Here is a 14,764-nt window from a genome sequence, read left to right as displayed (position 1 = left end):
AAAACATTTTGTGAGAAAATTATGTGTGCTCGTAAGCCCTAATCGTCTTAGAAAGTGGCAAATAGCTAGTAAAAACGATTCTTAATTTGGATAGAAGCTATCAAAAATAATGCGCTTTAAAATGGAAATTACAAAAAAAAATTTGGACTAATTTTACTAAGTTTTAAATGAATAGAAAATATAGTTATGCTAAGGGGTAAGATGGGACAACTTTGATGTTATCATTTTTGGGTAGAATCACTTCAACCTTTCGCCCTCACATCGATAACTCACTGTATACTTTATTACCCGTCGCTTTTGAATGGCAAAACTTCCGCTGGTGATAGCGTTGAATGGAATTGCTGACGCCAGCGACGCCGCTTTTCCAATGGACAATGTCCAGTTGCCATATAGTAGTACATAGCACATGGCACTTACTCACCGACCGGCGGGTAAATGACGCCCAGTCACTTATTCGCATCGCTGGCCAGGAGAAAAAGGGGCGAAGGCTATATCGTTGTCCCGCTAATCGTAAAATAAATTATTTTCCATGTGTTCCATGCGCTACTCGCCTGATTCGGAGTCATAATTCTTGCATCACTCCTCTCCCCCACCAAATGGAGCATAAAAGTTTCAGTTAATTGCATGAGTGAGAAAAGAGCACTCGGAAAAATGTGTGATAAAGTTTTTTAGCCAACTGTCTTAACTGAATATTGTACCCAACATTTCCAACTTATAAACACTGCACTAATATTAAGCTTAAATTGTCTTTTTTCAGATTTCAATTTTTATCCTTCCGATTTAAGTACTAACGAAGTGTGTACTTTGTTTCCGTGTCATATGATACGATTTTTAGGAGATAAACTTTTCCAGCCACAACTGGCTGGCTTTAATTGTTACTAGTCGCATTTGGAGCCCGGCCTAATCACTGGCGCCGGATTAGTCAAACTTGCAGCCACTGGACGTGGGCGGTGGGATAGTTGGGTGGCTGGGGGTTGGGTAGTTCAGTGGTGTCCAAGTGCTGAAATGTGTAGCGCTTGCCAACGCTGTCAGTCATAATTAACACTCAGCTGCAGCTGCAGCTCCAGCTTTGAGTTTAGTTTTAGCTTTGGAGTCGGAGTTTCAATGGGTGGAAAATAATATGAAACCGAAATGGATGTGAAACAAAAGTTAGCTTCGTTCCAACTGCTCAAAGTTTGTAATCAAGCTTGACAGCTGCTAAGGGGAATATGGAGATCTTGATTGGGTTCCAGTACAAGTCAGCCATGTACAGATGCACTGGGAATATATTTATATATATAAATTATCAGTTGGCACTCGTATCAAATTATATGCGGCCGAAGGAAATATTTCATAAATTATAAAACCAAAAGGAAGTTACATTCATGCATTAAGTTAGAAGATGCATTTATTTTTTGTGGCAAATTTGATTCCAATTTTTCGCTGTGTACCTCGTACCTGCTGCTGTAAGTTTTCGCAGCATCTGATGGTGTAATTAAGAATGCAACGCATTTTGAGATACATAGAACTAGCGAAGAGCGGTTTTGCGGATGGTAAACTCATTAGCCACCCCTCGCGGCCAGATAAATGCGATTAGCAATCGCGGAGATTTTAATCGGGTTGCGGTTATTGTGTTATGCCATGCCCAACCATCCAATCCATATCCAACCATCCATTTCACTAAAAATGTTGTGCTATCTTAAATTCCAAGCGACACGTGCCAGACACAAAAACAGTAACAACAAATTACACTAACAATGATGCGATGGACCTCCTCCCCCCTTCGAATGCCATGCAAATTTGAAGCGCCTGACGCAGTTCCTTCTTTGTGTCTATGGCGTCATTGGCTCTACTTTGAGTCCCCCGCATTTGTACTTGATTACCCATACATACACTTTCTCGCAGCATCCGCATCCACACTGCCCCATCCACATTCACATCCGCAGCGGCAGTAGCAACTTTAACTGTAAATCGATATTCAGACAGTCTGCCTGTCTGCCCCCTGCCAACAATCTTGTCCTGCCCTCCGACCTCTGACTAACTTACTGTCTGAACACCAAAGTCGGTGGTTGCGACTTAAAGATACTTGATGCCTATGCTTATTACGGATTTCTAGAGAAACTAGTCTGTTCAATTATGGTAATGTACAATTGAAGAATTTATTGGTTACTTTATTTAACAAGGAATCATCATAATCAGGGTTTGCTACTTAAACAACTATCTGAATAAATTAATTCGAATAGTTACAGTTTAAGGGTGAGTATACTTATTGTTGAACGTTTTTGCCATTTAATTTAAAGTATCTAGAGTTAGATAAAGAAACTCGTTTTGAAGAGTTGTATCTGTAATAAATATTAGAAGTGGAGGAAACAAAATATTTTCTGTCATCATAAATGGTAAGAAAACTTCAGGCGATTTAGAAGTCGTTGCTTTATGTGTCACATTAACACACATTTATAGTTTTATATTTAGGCCGGGACTGTTTCCGCCCAGTGCCCACAGATCCCAGGATGTTGCACAGCAGCTACAATCGAGCACCGCGTCGTAAACTCATTCCGAATTTGTTCAGCAACATCCTTCAGGTGATCGCCGATGCCGACCATCCGCTGACCGAACCGGAGATCATGGAGGCTGTCGCCGATCGGCTGGACCGCAGCGACGAGGAGCTGAAGCGCCAGATCACGGTAAGCCTCCACGACGCCCTAATCTACGGCTATCTGCGAGTGAAGAACTATCGTTACTCGATAGTTCCAAGTCGCCTGGACCCGGACGAACATCGACACCATAATGAGCCCAGTTCCTCAATCACCGCCGCCCCGGAACATAATCGGGTGCAGGAGAGGATCTCGAGTGGAACTAGTGCTGCCATGGATGACGGGCAGGTTCGGGATGAAGAACTTACACCCAAAAGCGCTCAGGCGTTGAAGAGGGTAAATGCTGAGCCGCAAGAGCAAACTAATTGATAAAATAAATTTCAAATGTAAACTTTTATTAAAATTACCTAAAATTAAATATTACTAACTTAATGGAACATAATTATATATGTGCAGGCGGCTTGCTAAGCCAGGTGAATTTTTATTTAAGGTAAATGCATTTGCGACTTTGAAGAACACTGTAACGAGCGAATCAACTTGCTGTTGGTAATAAATCCTGCAAGTTGGCGATAATTGGCCAATTAGTTTAGCAGATCCTGTGGCCGGTAAGCTAAGTCAGCAAACGACTGGAGGATGGCCTGATGGCCAGTGCGGTCCGTTAAGTCCACTCCTTCCAGCTGATCGACGTGGAGCGAAGGCAATCCCTGAATCTCAGACGACTTGTGTTCCAGCTGCATTGAGGCCAGCAGCTAAACGGGCTAATTGAAATGCAACTCGAAGGCAGAGGCAGAATGCCCGATGCCCCATGTCCAAGGCTTGACCAAACCCCTCTGAGGTGTGATGCTGGCATTTGAGAGCCTTAAGCTTGCGGTCATATCAACAAGGATACGTTGACTAAGACGGGCGACCTCAATCGCGTCCTTTGTGTTTGATGTGGTGTCAGCTTCGGGCGCAAATCATTTACCTTCCCCCCTGATGGTATATACCAATGTGTGTGCAGTACATACATATGTATGCCTCAGTTCGGTTCGATTAGTGATGTGAAAATTATAAGTGAAAATAAACAAACACTAATAAATGAAATATATATTATTACCTAACAATGTTGTATGTGACATTTTGTGATATTTTTTTTTGTCTTTTTCAAATCTATCTGTTCTTTCAGCATGCATCATTGCTTTACCATCCCTAGCCGAATATGCGGAGCTATTAGTTCTCAACTGAATAAGCGATTGTGTGTGGGCCACTGTTTGAGTCCAATGATTGTTGCGACACCAACTAGCATTAAAAGGGTCCAAACAGAATCTGGCCATGCTCCTCGATGCCATCCCCATTAATTCCACGTACCCGAGGGAGGTGGAAGTCACTGCGCTTGGGGTTTAGTCACGCTTATGTCCTTGCTATTACGTCTCTGTCGCACTACCTCCGTTTTCATGTGTGATAATACTTGTTTGGTCTTTGGGAGCTCCGAGCTCGGAGCTTCGAGAGGTCCTAGGTACCTAGGTTCCTAGCCCCGACTACGTTGTTTTCACGCCCGTTGAACGGGGAAAGCGAGCGTGAGGCGAGCACATTACAATGATGCAGCACCACCAACTCTTTCTCCAGAACTCCCAACTCCCCCACCTCTTATGCAACTCATTTAGTAACTTGTGTGTGCGTGTGTATGTGTGTACACACACATGTGTGTGTGTGTGCAGAATGCTGTGTCCTCTGGACTCAGTGTTTAGTCCAGTCAACTGGCTTTACTCAGCTAAATTAGATTTTGTGGTGCGTAATTTGAAAATTGTGAAATTACCCAACACTGCGGAGTAGTCGAGAGAAATAATGAAGAAGTGACGTGGCACATTAACACCCAACGATGCTAACTGGTTATTCATTGAGGGTCGCTCACTAAAGCCGGATTATCCCCACTGAGCTCTCTCAGAACCCCCAAAAACACACCAAATTGGTGCAATCCAATTGCCAGAGTCCCAAAATACAGAAGAGCAACCCTTGAGCAAGATTGCCTATAATTCAAGAAGGAAATCCAATTCTTGTGATTTTCACACCTCATCACAAAGACTAAACAAGCCTGGGGCGCTTTCCTTGTTCATTTGTTTATGGCATAACTTTTGGGTCCTCGATGGCATATTGTTTTACATGTTGCTCTGTTGGATAAACGGATTCGGCTTGTTTTGGCCTGCGGAAAAGTCGGCCTTTTTGGGTCGAAAGCGGCCCAAGCGAAAAACTGGAGCCCCAAAATTGTTATGTTGCTGGAGGTTTTCCGTTTATTTCACTGCACACGTTTAGTCCGCGTTTTCCACCGCATAAAGCAATTTTCTTTCACTTTTTGGAAACAGAACTTTAAATTTATATAAAATATATTAAAAAAAAAAAAAAAAGTAATTAGCAAGTAGGCAGAGATTTTTGCGTTACTTGACTTAGAGCCTTCTATAGATATACATAACACATACACCCTTCATTTGATCGGCAAAATTTATCTTTCGGCAGCATACTAAAAACTGTTGTAAATTAACGTATCTGTACCGTGTTCTCCTGTTGGGTTATTGGTCCCAAGTGTATAGACTGCCCGTTTTCCGGTTTTCCTCCAGACTGTAAAAAGATAACCACTGAAAAGCCCAACAAAGCCGCTAAAAAATATCAAAATAATAACCCCGAGAATTATCATCAGTCCCCGAGCCGCATCAGTAAGCGCTGTCCAGTAATTCACGCCTTTGGGAATATCTATCGTGGCAGACGACGAGCAATGGAGAATTTGCAATTAACGCTCGGCGATTTGCCCCAGCAAGTATTGGCTGCACGGCACAGCATGATTCTGGGCCAAAAATTGGCTGGAGCACTTGGTGAGCCACAGCATCACCATCAGCATCATCACCATCTGAATCACCAACTGAACCAGCTCAATCAGTTGAGTCACTTGAATCAGTTCCATCAATTAAATCAATTGAATCAATTGAGTCAGCTACACCAACATCTACACCATCAGCTTAATATCTCTTCGGGCCTGAATTTGAATTTGGGTCTCGGCAATAAGATGCAGCACCTCAGCCACCGAATGCAAATGGGTCTGGGTCTTGATGTGGATCTGGATCTGGGAGTAAATTTGGACATGAATCCGGAGGGCAGTATTACCAATAGTACCAGTAGTACCAGCAGCACTAGCAGTACCAGCACGTGCAGCGATCAGGGGCAAGGACATGGATCTGGCATTGGGCTTGGTGACCCAAAGCGGACCCAAAGCCAAGTCCACTACGCCCATGACCCTGCCCAGGATAATGGCGATTCACCGAATGTCAAGAGTTGTAATGAATTGAGCAGTCCTCAAATAGAGAGCAATATGAATAAGGCGGATTTCCCAACGGTTTCCGAGTCTTCATCAACGGAGATGGACAAGGGGGAGAAGGATAACGAAAGGGCGCTTAAAGAGAAGAAAGAGGTTAAAGAGGTTATAGACAAGGAGGATAACGAAGACGTTTTCCAGAAACTGGAGCCGTCTGCATCTATGTTGTTGAAGGCAGCCAACTCTAAGCTCAATGCCAATGCCACTGTTTACACGATGCCTGCTAAAGTAGAGACCCTTTATGACGGACAACACTTGCCCAAACCGAGTCCCAGTGCAACCTCGCAGGGCACTGGGGACTTTCGCCTCAATGCCGAGGCTGCTGTATTCAAGCCATCTTTTTTGGGCATTGACTCGTTGGCTTCGCCGGTGGTTTCGCAACCACTACTTCCAGTGGTTTCGCTACCACTACTTCCGGCGGTATCGCAACAGTTGCTATCGGCCATTTCACAGCCTCTACTGCCGACACCGCATTTGCTAAGCCACGAGTTGTCGGCCCAAGGTTTTCAGCCACTGCAGCGGCTCGGCACTAAGCAAAATGCCCGCTGGCGCAAACAACCGCTTCCGGACCTGTTCAACGCTGTCATCACACTGGTGAGGGAACTCTCGCGATCGGTAAGCTATCCGGAGATCATAAACTCCCTAGCCCAGAGACTCCAGCGACCGGCGGTGGAACTGAAGCGCCATGTACCGCATACGCTGCATGCCGCCGTTAACAATGGTTATTTGAAAAAGGAGGGCAATCGCTATTCCCTGGTCTCTGAAGTGGAACAAGCTGAGATCTGGCGGCGCAACCACGAGGCTGCCATTCGGACTAAGGAGCTAGAGAAGGAGCCATTATCCTGGCGCAAGCGTTAGTGTATGGAAACCCAATCTGCATGCCAGTCTTGTTACAGCACCTGCATGTTTCAACTACGTTTACAGCCTGGCATGTACACGCCGCATGTCGCATCCCGCATCTTCACCATCGCATTTCGTATTCTTCGGCTTCATACATTTTATAATTAAGCTTGCACAGCACTCGCGGCTGTGAGCATGTAGTCCTGTGAGTTGCACAACCCAGAGCCCCGAGTCCTGTGCCGCCGACCAGCCCTGCAAATTGGTTTTACTATACGTGACCTATGTCTGCGAAACAGCGATCCGTGTGATCCTCGATCCGTGGCCTGTGCTTAAAGACACGTAATCTTCGATCCGCGATCGACGGCTAGAAAAATAAGTCACGGTGACAAATGTATATATATTGTATACAAGTCCAATGGGGACGGTTTAGTCGATATGCTGCCTCCAGAGGATATTTCGTTGCCTGATGTTCCCTTTTAGCGTTTAAACAATCAAGTTTTTCTGGTTCAGCGCTTTATTATTGCTAGCTATTCGGGTAAATAAAATTTTAGTTATTCATCAAACTTTTATGTTGGGGGGGGGGAAGGGAAACAAATGGATTCCGCTAATTGGTACATCCAGTTGTAGAATTCACGTGGACTGCTTACCTAAGACTTAAACAGTTATAAATCAAATATTTACATTCAATTTTATTTTAATACTCTCGCATTTTGTATTTGATTGGCCTGCTGCTGCTCACTGAAATCGTACAATGGCCATTAAATTTCTGCTTTTAACTTTGTTTTTATTAATTTAGTCAGTCGTCCATCCATCCCTCAGTCAGTCATTTAGGCGGTCGGCGGTTGTTCCGATCTGTATAGTTAACTAGCTATTGTGTGCAGAGTGGCAAGTATCTAGAGCTCATCATGATTGTTTTGTAATTGGAATGCGACAATGCGAGGCCAACAAGGAGGATGAAGATGGTTGATTGTGAGTGATGGTGGATGGCAGATAGAGGATGCCGTCTCCCTGTATGCAAGGACGAAAGGCTGTCGGCGCAGGGTGGCAAGGAGGAGAAGGAGGGCGACGAGTGAATGCTGCCAACTCAACTAACAATTTGCTTCAATTATAAAAAGCGTCGCGACAAAGTGGCGCCAAGCAAGCGACGGGTGGGGACGAGTGGGTGGTTTGCTTGTGGGGCATGAATGTGATGCTGTGATGTTGCTCTGGTTGTTGCTTTTGCCTTTGCCTTACTGTTGTTGTTGATGAAATGGGTAAACAGTGGACAGAGTGGCCCGGGGGTACGGCCTGGTAATCAGCATGGCGACGCACTGCTCCTTTGAGCCCTGAACTGCCTCCTTCTCCAAGAGAAGCGGTTCTGTGCTGGCAACTAAAGATCGCAAAAGACTGGAAACCGATATTAAAAATGCATTCAATTTTAGCGTGTACATTTTGTGATTGTAAGTTGCCCCATTAAATGAAAAGGACCAATATTTGACAGATTTTGGACAACTCGAAAAATATCTACAATTTAGCTAGAAAATAGTCAAATGGGCAATTCCATCGAGTAGAGAGAAGAGGAAAGTCAACGACTCTGCGTCGCAGAAAAGTGGAACTGGAGCATCGAGGAGCCTCCTCTGGCGTCAACCTCAAACCATCCTTGCCAGCTTTGTCTGTGTATATGGTCATCAACTTATTTGCATGCTGCAACTCTGGGCCCTGTCATAATTGTATTTTGTTGCCGCCAGTCAGGGATCAGCACTTCGATATGCCAGGGTCCTGTCCAAAGTTTGTTGCTTCAACGCCATTGCCACCGAACCGAACCTGTTGACTCTTTTTCCGACTGGAGGAGCAGACAGATGACAGCAATACAGAGAGCCAGGAACTGAACGTGCCCAGCAGGGAGATGATTTACTGAGCTCGTGTGATTCATAAATATTTCTTCCCAACGCTGGCTCAGGAATCCGGGTGTCCATTGTCCTTTTGTCCTGTTATAACCGTGCAGTGAGGGAAAAAACGATAGTTTGGGTAAACAAATAGACCAAAATGCATTTTGGCTGAAAACCACGTTTGAAAATATAGAATTTCTTCCAATGAGAATTCTTCCAGCGTACACCTTATCAAAAATAAAAAAAAGGTCGTTAAACTTGGATTTGCATAAATCTGCAGAAAAGTAATAAGAATAGTTTTTTCGGTTTATTAGCTTTTTGCCGTTTGCTCTATATATTCGACTGATTTATGGAGTCCCACTCGGAGTCCCACTCGGAGACTACTGATCATTTATGTCCCCAGCAGTTTTTATAATAAATTAACTGATTTTTTCGCTGTGTAAGAGAAGAGCTTCAATTCACCAAGTTTCATGCGGCTCCCAGGATGAGCTGAGTGTCATTTGTCATGACATTGCATGAATAGAAGCGTGAACCAAGCGCAGAGGCATGTGTGCGAACGGAGTTGAGTTTAAATGTTAAATAGTTCACTGCCATCTTGATCCTCCGGTACTTGAGCTGGACTGAGCTGCCCATAATGTTGCGTGTCAACGGAATGCTGAAACTGAACTGGAAGCCACGCACACGCAGGGCAGATAAGCCGATGATGAGCTCCTGGTTGCACTCTAAAGGTATGTATGGTTTGTGGAGCACTTAGAGTACTCGGACCCAACGCATCTGCAGAAAGAACAATGCTCCCTCAGATTGTTGCATTTCAGCCATGCAATCGTGCTCAAAGCCATTGCGTTACTACAGGCTCTACACTGCATGGAATTAGTGAAGAAATAATCGAAATGGGGCAGTATAAAACAAGGGAGAACGCTATAGTGGAGTTCCCCGACTATCTGATACCCGTTACTCAGCTAGTGGAAGGGAAAAGGAGAGTCTTAAACACAGTTTTTGGCGGTTTGTAGGCGTTATAGTGGGCGTGGCAGAACGTTTCTTGGCAAATCGATAGAAATTCACAAGACCAATATAAAAATAAAAAAATATCAAAACAATTTTCAAAAGTGTTGGCGTATCAGCTTTGGGCGGTTTGAGGGCGTTAGAGTGGGCGTGGCAAAAAGTTTTTTGGTAAATCGATAGAAAATTACAAGACTAATACAAAAGTGAAAAAATGTCAAAACATTTTTCAAAAGTGTGGGCGTGGCAGTTTTGGGCGGTTTGTGGGCGTTAGAGTGGGCGTGGCAAAAAGATTTTTGGTAAATAGATAGAAAATTACAAGACTAATACAAAAATGAAAAAATTTCAAAACATTTTTTAAAAGTGTGGGCGTGGCAGTTTTGGGCGGTTTGTTGGCGTTAGAGTGGGCGTGGCAACATGAATCGACAAACTTGCGCTGCTTCTATGTCCCTGGAGTTTGTATGCTTAATCTCAACTTTCTAGCTTTAGTAGTTCCTGAGATCTCGACGTTCATACGGACGGACAGACGGACAGACGGACGGACAGACGGACATGGCCAGATCGACTCGGCTATTGATCCTGATCAAGAATATATATACTTTATATGGTCGGAAACGCTTCCTTCTGCCTGTTACATACTTTTCAACGAATCTAGTATACCCTTTTACTCTACGAGTAACGGGTATAAATAACTTAAGCTTAGAGGAAAATCAAGAAAAAGAATATAGAGAAAATAATACAGTGCAATTAGAAAAGATAATACAAAAAAGGAAACATTTAAAAAAAACAACAACAAAACCCAAAAATACAAAAAGAAACAGCCAGCTGTAATAACTAATCAAACAAAGCAATAAGGTAGAATTCTTAAGATCTCGGAATAGAATTAGACCACCGAAAATGAAACCAGCACCACTTGCTTCCTGCGGATTGACCACCCAATTAGCGAATTAACCCCACAGCCCCACACAGTTAAATACCTATACAATCGGTAATAATAACAATCATTTAATTTCAGGTTAATTGCACATACTTTGGTTTGTGTTGGGCCATAAATTGTGTGCATTCGTCGGTCGCTGCCTGGTGTTTGTGTAATTTATTCGCATATTTCACTGGAGCGCGGAGTGACAGCCTGAAATTATGCTACAAAATGCCAGGAATGCCTACCCCCGTTAAGTTTTTGGGGAGCGGGCGTAATAGACAAGTCAAGACAGAAACAAGGGCAGACATCCAAAAGGGGCACACACAAAAACTCTGCGCTAAACGCATTTACGTGTCAGAACTAATTTAATGTGGCGCCCCAGGGTGGACTGAAACGAAATGAAATGGAACGGAACGGAGTGGAATGGAATGGCGTGAAGTGAAGTGGAGTGGGTGAAATAGAGTGAAGAACCGGAAAAGGAAAACGGAAACGCATACGCAGCGAGCCAGTGGCGCCTGACCATATTTTGCTTATTTATTTGCCTTGCAGTAATGCCCTGACACCACGACACCCGCCCTCGCACATTTCTCACCTAATAAAATTACAATGGCCACACATCCACACACCCCCTGCGATGCACCCTCATATGTTGCTGCCCCGTGGGCCTTTTCGTTCCTTTTTGATGTAAATTTAATTTCGGTTTTCACATTTTGAGGTTTTTATAACCGCATGCTGGCATTAGGATGGTACAGAGGGAAAAATTGAAGCGATCCATGAACCTTTCTAACAACTTCAAGGATTATTTTAACAAAGTCGGTCAATGACTTGTTTGGTTAGTAATGGTAATTAGGAGTAAAAAACTGTAATTCTTTTCGCAAGTTATACCGAAAATACCAATCGTAAGTATTGAAATTTTGGCGAAAATCGATTTTCTGTTTTTTGTGTAAAAACTATAAGTATTTTGATCATAGCATTCGCAATAGTGGTCCAAATATGGAATGTCATACCTCGTTGAGTTCGTATTTACATTTACAATCGAACTGTGGTTTCAAAAAACGCATTTTTTGCTATTTTTGATGATGTTACCCCTTAAAAAAAATGCGAAAATTTGGTTGGTTTATGGAATTTTTCTAAATTTTAAATTAAAAAATTTAATTTATTTCAAATATTCTATTTTTGTTAATCACTGTAACCTAAAGGTTGAATTTTTTCTTCCTGTGCACCGTAGTCCTGTGTTCTGAGTCCTGAACTCCAAGTGAGTGTCCGTGTCCGGGTCCGGGTCCTGTCCTTTCAATTTCTCACCCCCTGGTGTCGTAGTGATATCCCCGGGGATTCAGGGGAGCATATTCAGCTGCCGTAATGCTTCTTTCATCGCTGCTTCCTTCCACCCATCCCGTGGTCCTGCTCCTGCTGCTGCTGCTGTTCTTTTCCTTTGCCCTGTCACTCTGTCATCAGCGTCACATATTGTTCGCCTTTTGTCCTTTCGGGGGAACGGTAAGGTCGTCCCCCATATGAATATGTCAACTCGATTCCCGGGCGTGTGCTCCGAATCGAGTTGTTTTTTTCGCACTTTTTCCCTTTTTTCTTGCCGCTTCTGTTTCCGCTGCGGCATCGTCCACCCAGTTGAACTGCGATTTCAATTAAACCCCGCGCCAAACCGATGCAATTTCAATTTGATTTTCGGGACGTATGCGGGCGCCTAATCGAATAATCCGCAAAACTCCCCCGTGCAGTGCGGTTAACTTTGTTACCTATAAGCAACAAAACACTTGTGCAAAATATCAACTGGATTAGTAGATGGCCAAATAATCGTATTTATTGGGAAATGACCTCGCAAGTTCAGTGACCGAAGCCGGAAACGATTCACACACTGCCATCCTTTTGGAGGAAGTTCACATGGAGGGGTTCGGGAAAAGAGTGAACAAGATCCAAACAAAGTCTGACACTCGACACAAGCTTAATTGCTGGGACCAAAACCCGATGCCCAGCCAGATCCCGAGCCAAATCCTAGCGCCAAGTGCACTCGAGGTAATTTGATTTAATTGTGCGTGCCTGCCAGCAGCAACAACAAAAGCACTTAGCCAACTTGCAACAGCCTGGCAACTCTTGTTCATTCATATGTTTGTGGTCGCCCCTTTCTATACCCTAACAGAGGGAGTAGGTTTACTTTAGCATTGTTTGGATCTGTTTTATATCATCGCACAGTTTGATAGTTGCGGATATCGAATTGAACTTTTTTTACTTTATTGAAAGTTTTAAATAAATAGTAAGACGTATTATTTTTCTTGCGATATGCTTAAAAATACCTTTAAAGGGAATCCCTTCATGCCACGCTATTTTTTTGCATTGGTGCTCATAAGAAATTTACAAGTGTCAGGTGTTGGCTCCTTTTCCTGGCTTGTGAGTCCCAGGTTAAAGGTTCCAAGTCCAAGTCTGAAGCTCTTGAACTCCATTCAGCCAGCAATGGCCCCTGCCCCTTGAACTTGCTACTTGCAACTTGCAACAGCTTCAAGTTGCAACTGTTAGTCAGCTCGTTGTTTTTCCTCATGTTCGCCATGGTCACCATTGTCGGTGTTTATTAACTGCGGACCAGCTTTTCTTATATTATTTATTTTATTGCCACTGGTTTCTGGGCTCCTGCATAAATCATCAACGCAACGGTCTTTAATGCATAATTTATGTACCGTTTCAGGATGCCCCCAGCTATCTCTATCTGCGGTTTTGCTCTTGTTATTTTTTTGTATTTTTTTTTTAACATGCTTGGTTTTTAGAGCTAAGGAAATTTATAGCTGACGCGCATTTCCGCTTCCTTTTGCAATTAAACGAGCGGATAAAATTATAACGGACAGTCATTACCTCATCAAGAAGCAGCCCGAATAATCTACTATTTCAATAAAGATAATCATTAAAAAAAGATTTAATTGATTGCTTTAACAAATCTCCCTAGATGGATAAGCTTTAAAACAGCAACTTAGATAAAAATCCAATTCGTTTTAACTATAAGCAATTGCTAGCCAATTAAAAAAGTACATACGCATTTTCCACCCATAAATATTCATAATTCAAAGTTACAAGGCCATTTTGCATTGGGGACCAAAAATAAACCGGGAAAAGGGGAGAAACGAGATGGAGAAACGTTGGCAACAAAATAAGCACATCCATATATTTTCTCCTCGAAAATTCCACATTACCATCACTCCTTAGATTGTTTGATTTTCACCGCTTAATTTATAATTTAATTGCATATTTGGCGGCGCAATGCAAATATCCATCCCTCTTCAACGCTCTGTGGTTGGATTGCGATGCCACGCATTTCATTTAGATAACCACAAATATTTGCCACAAAACGCGTCTGCCATCTGAGGGCCAATCGGGCGTAAAAATTCGGTGCCAAATATAAATTAATTGTGCACCTGCACATTAAGTCAATTAAATCAGTACGAAAAGACCCATGCGACATGATAATTTGTTAACTTTCCGGCCAAATAATCAAAACAACGGCATTAAGTGTACTTTCGTCGGGTGTAATCAAAGGGGTGTGGCGATTCGTATGGTGAACGTTCTTTTTCGGGGTATTATCTGCCCTATTTGGCGGTTTTCCAAAGTTCATTGGTTTGGCGAGGATCCAAGAGTAGACATCAGTTCACCCAGTCGTCTGGATCGCAGCGAAAAGTGGTTTCGCTGGCGCTTTAGAATGCCGTATTCGACGCCATCGCGCAGATTGATTTGCACTTGGCGATAGAACTCCGGATCGTTGCGTCGGTACTGGATTCCCAGGACGGAGTTCAGCTCTGTTTCACTCATGGGCCGGTGCGCCTCCTCCAAGACATGTAGTATGGACCTCAAAAGATTGGGGACCAGATTCCGCTGTTGCGGCAGTGTGCGTGTCCTGTAGGTGACGGGCATGTTAGTAAAATTGTTGATATTTTTTTTCTTTTTTTTTTTTGGGAAACCAAATGTAAAAGTGTAGAAAAATTTTGTGACCGACTCGGCGGCCGGCCTCAGTCGATATGAGCTAGGTGTGGGAACCAAAGTCCCAGCTACCTGTGACAGTAAAAGGCAACGCCAACTTAATAAATTTCAGCCTGCTACGATCCTTGCTTTTTGCATTTTGCTTCCTTGCCGCAGCGTTACTTCCTCATGGCCAATTAATCAGAAGGCGGCTGTGGCGGGTTGAACTTAAATGACTTCGAGGCATAAAAACGAAAACTGCTACAACAAAGGG

The 14,764-nt window shown here is 43.4% G+C and overlaps 3 protein-coding genes across 4 annotated transcripts; 2 read left to right on the top strand and 1 right to left on the bottom strand.

Moving 5' to 3' along the window:
* The first annotated feature begins 2,388 nt into the window (after positions 1-2,388).
* On the top strand, positions 2,389-3,020 carry LOC6524254. 2 transcript variants are annotated; one of them, XM_015190081.3, is made up of 2 exons: positions 2,389-2,663; positions 2,728-3,020. In XM_015190081.3, exons 1-2 carry the CDS (start codon positions 2,490-2,492, stop codon positions 2,902-2,904), a joined length of 351 nt encoding a protein of 116 aa, XP_015045567.1. In that variant the 5' UTR covers positions 2,389-2,489; the 3' UTR covers positions 2,905-3,020. The 2 variants fall into 2 exon arrangements, with proteins under 2 accessions (XP_015045567.1, XP_002100117.1); XM_002100081.4 differs by having other exon boundaries at positions 2,392-3,020.
* A 1,966-nt stretch (positions 3,021-4,986) lies between these two features.
* Positions 4,987-7,311, top strand: LOC6524253. Its single transcript, XM_002100080.4, has one exon. The coding sequence runs from the start codon at positions 5,320-5,322 to the stop codon at positions 6,769-6,771; it is 1,452 nt and encodes a 483-aa protein (XP_002100116.1). The 5' UTR covers positions 4,987-5,319; the 3' UTR covers positions 6,772-7,311.
* A 6,731-nt stretch (positions 7,312-14,042) lies between these two features.
* LOC6524252 lies at positions 14,043-14,564 on the bottom strand. Its single transcript, XM_002100079.4, has one exon. It carries the CDS (start codon positions 14,443-14,445, stop codon positions 14,146-14,148), a length of 300 nt encoding a protein of 99 aa, XP_002100115.1. The 5' UTR covers positions 14,446-14,564; the 3' UTR covers positions 14,043-14,145.
* Between the last annotated feature and the right edge of the window lie 200 nt (positions 14,565-14,764).

This window comes from Drosophila yakuba, chromosome X, assembly GCF_016746365.2.
Source record: "Drosophila yakuba strain Tai18E2 chromosome X, Prin_Dyak_Tai18E2_2.1, whole genome shotgun sequence".
NCBI classification, from domain to species: domain Eukaryota; kingdom Metazoa; phylum Arthropoda; class Insecta; order Diptera; family Drosophilidae; genus Drosophila; species Drosophila yakuba.
This window is presented reverse-complemented; position numbering and strand designations above follow the sequence as displayed.

Coding starts and splice junctions, on each gene's coding strand:
- LOC6524254 (XM_002100081.4), top strand. CDS start 2,490: ATGTTGCACAGCAGCTACAATCGAGCACCGCGTCGTAAACTCATTCCG.
- LOC6524253 (XM_002100080.4), top strand. CDS start 5,320: ATGGAGAATTTGCAATTAACGCTCGGCGATTTGCCCCAGCAAGTATTG.
- LOC6524252 (XM_002100079.4), bottom strand. CDS start 14,445: ATGCCCGTCACCTACAGGACACGCACACTGCCGCAACAGCGGAATCTG.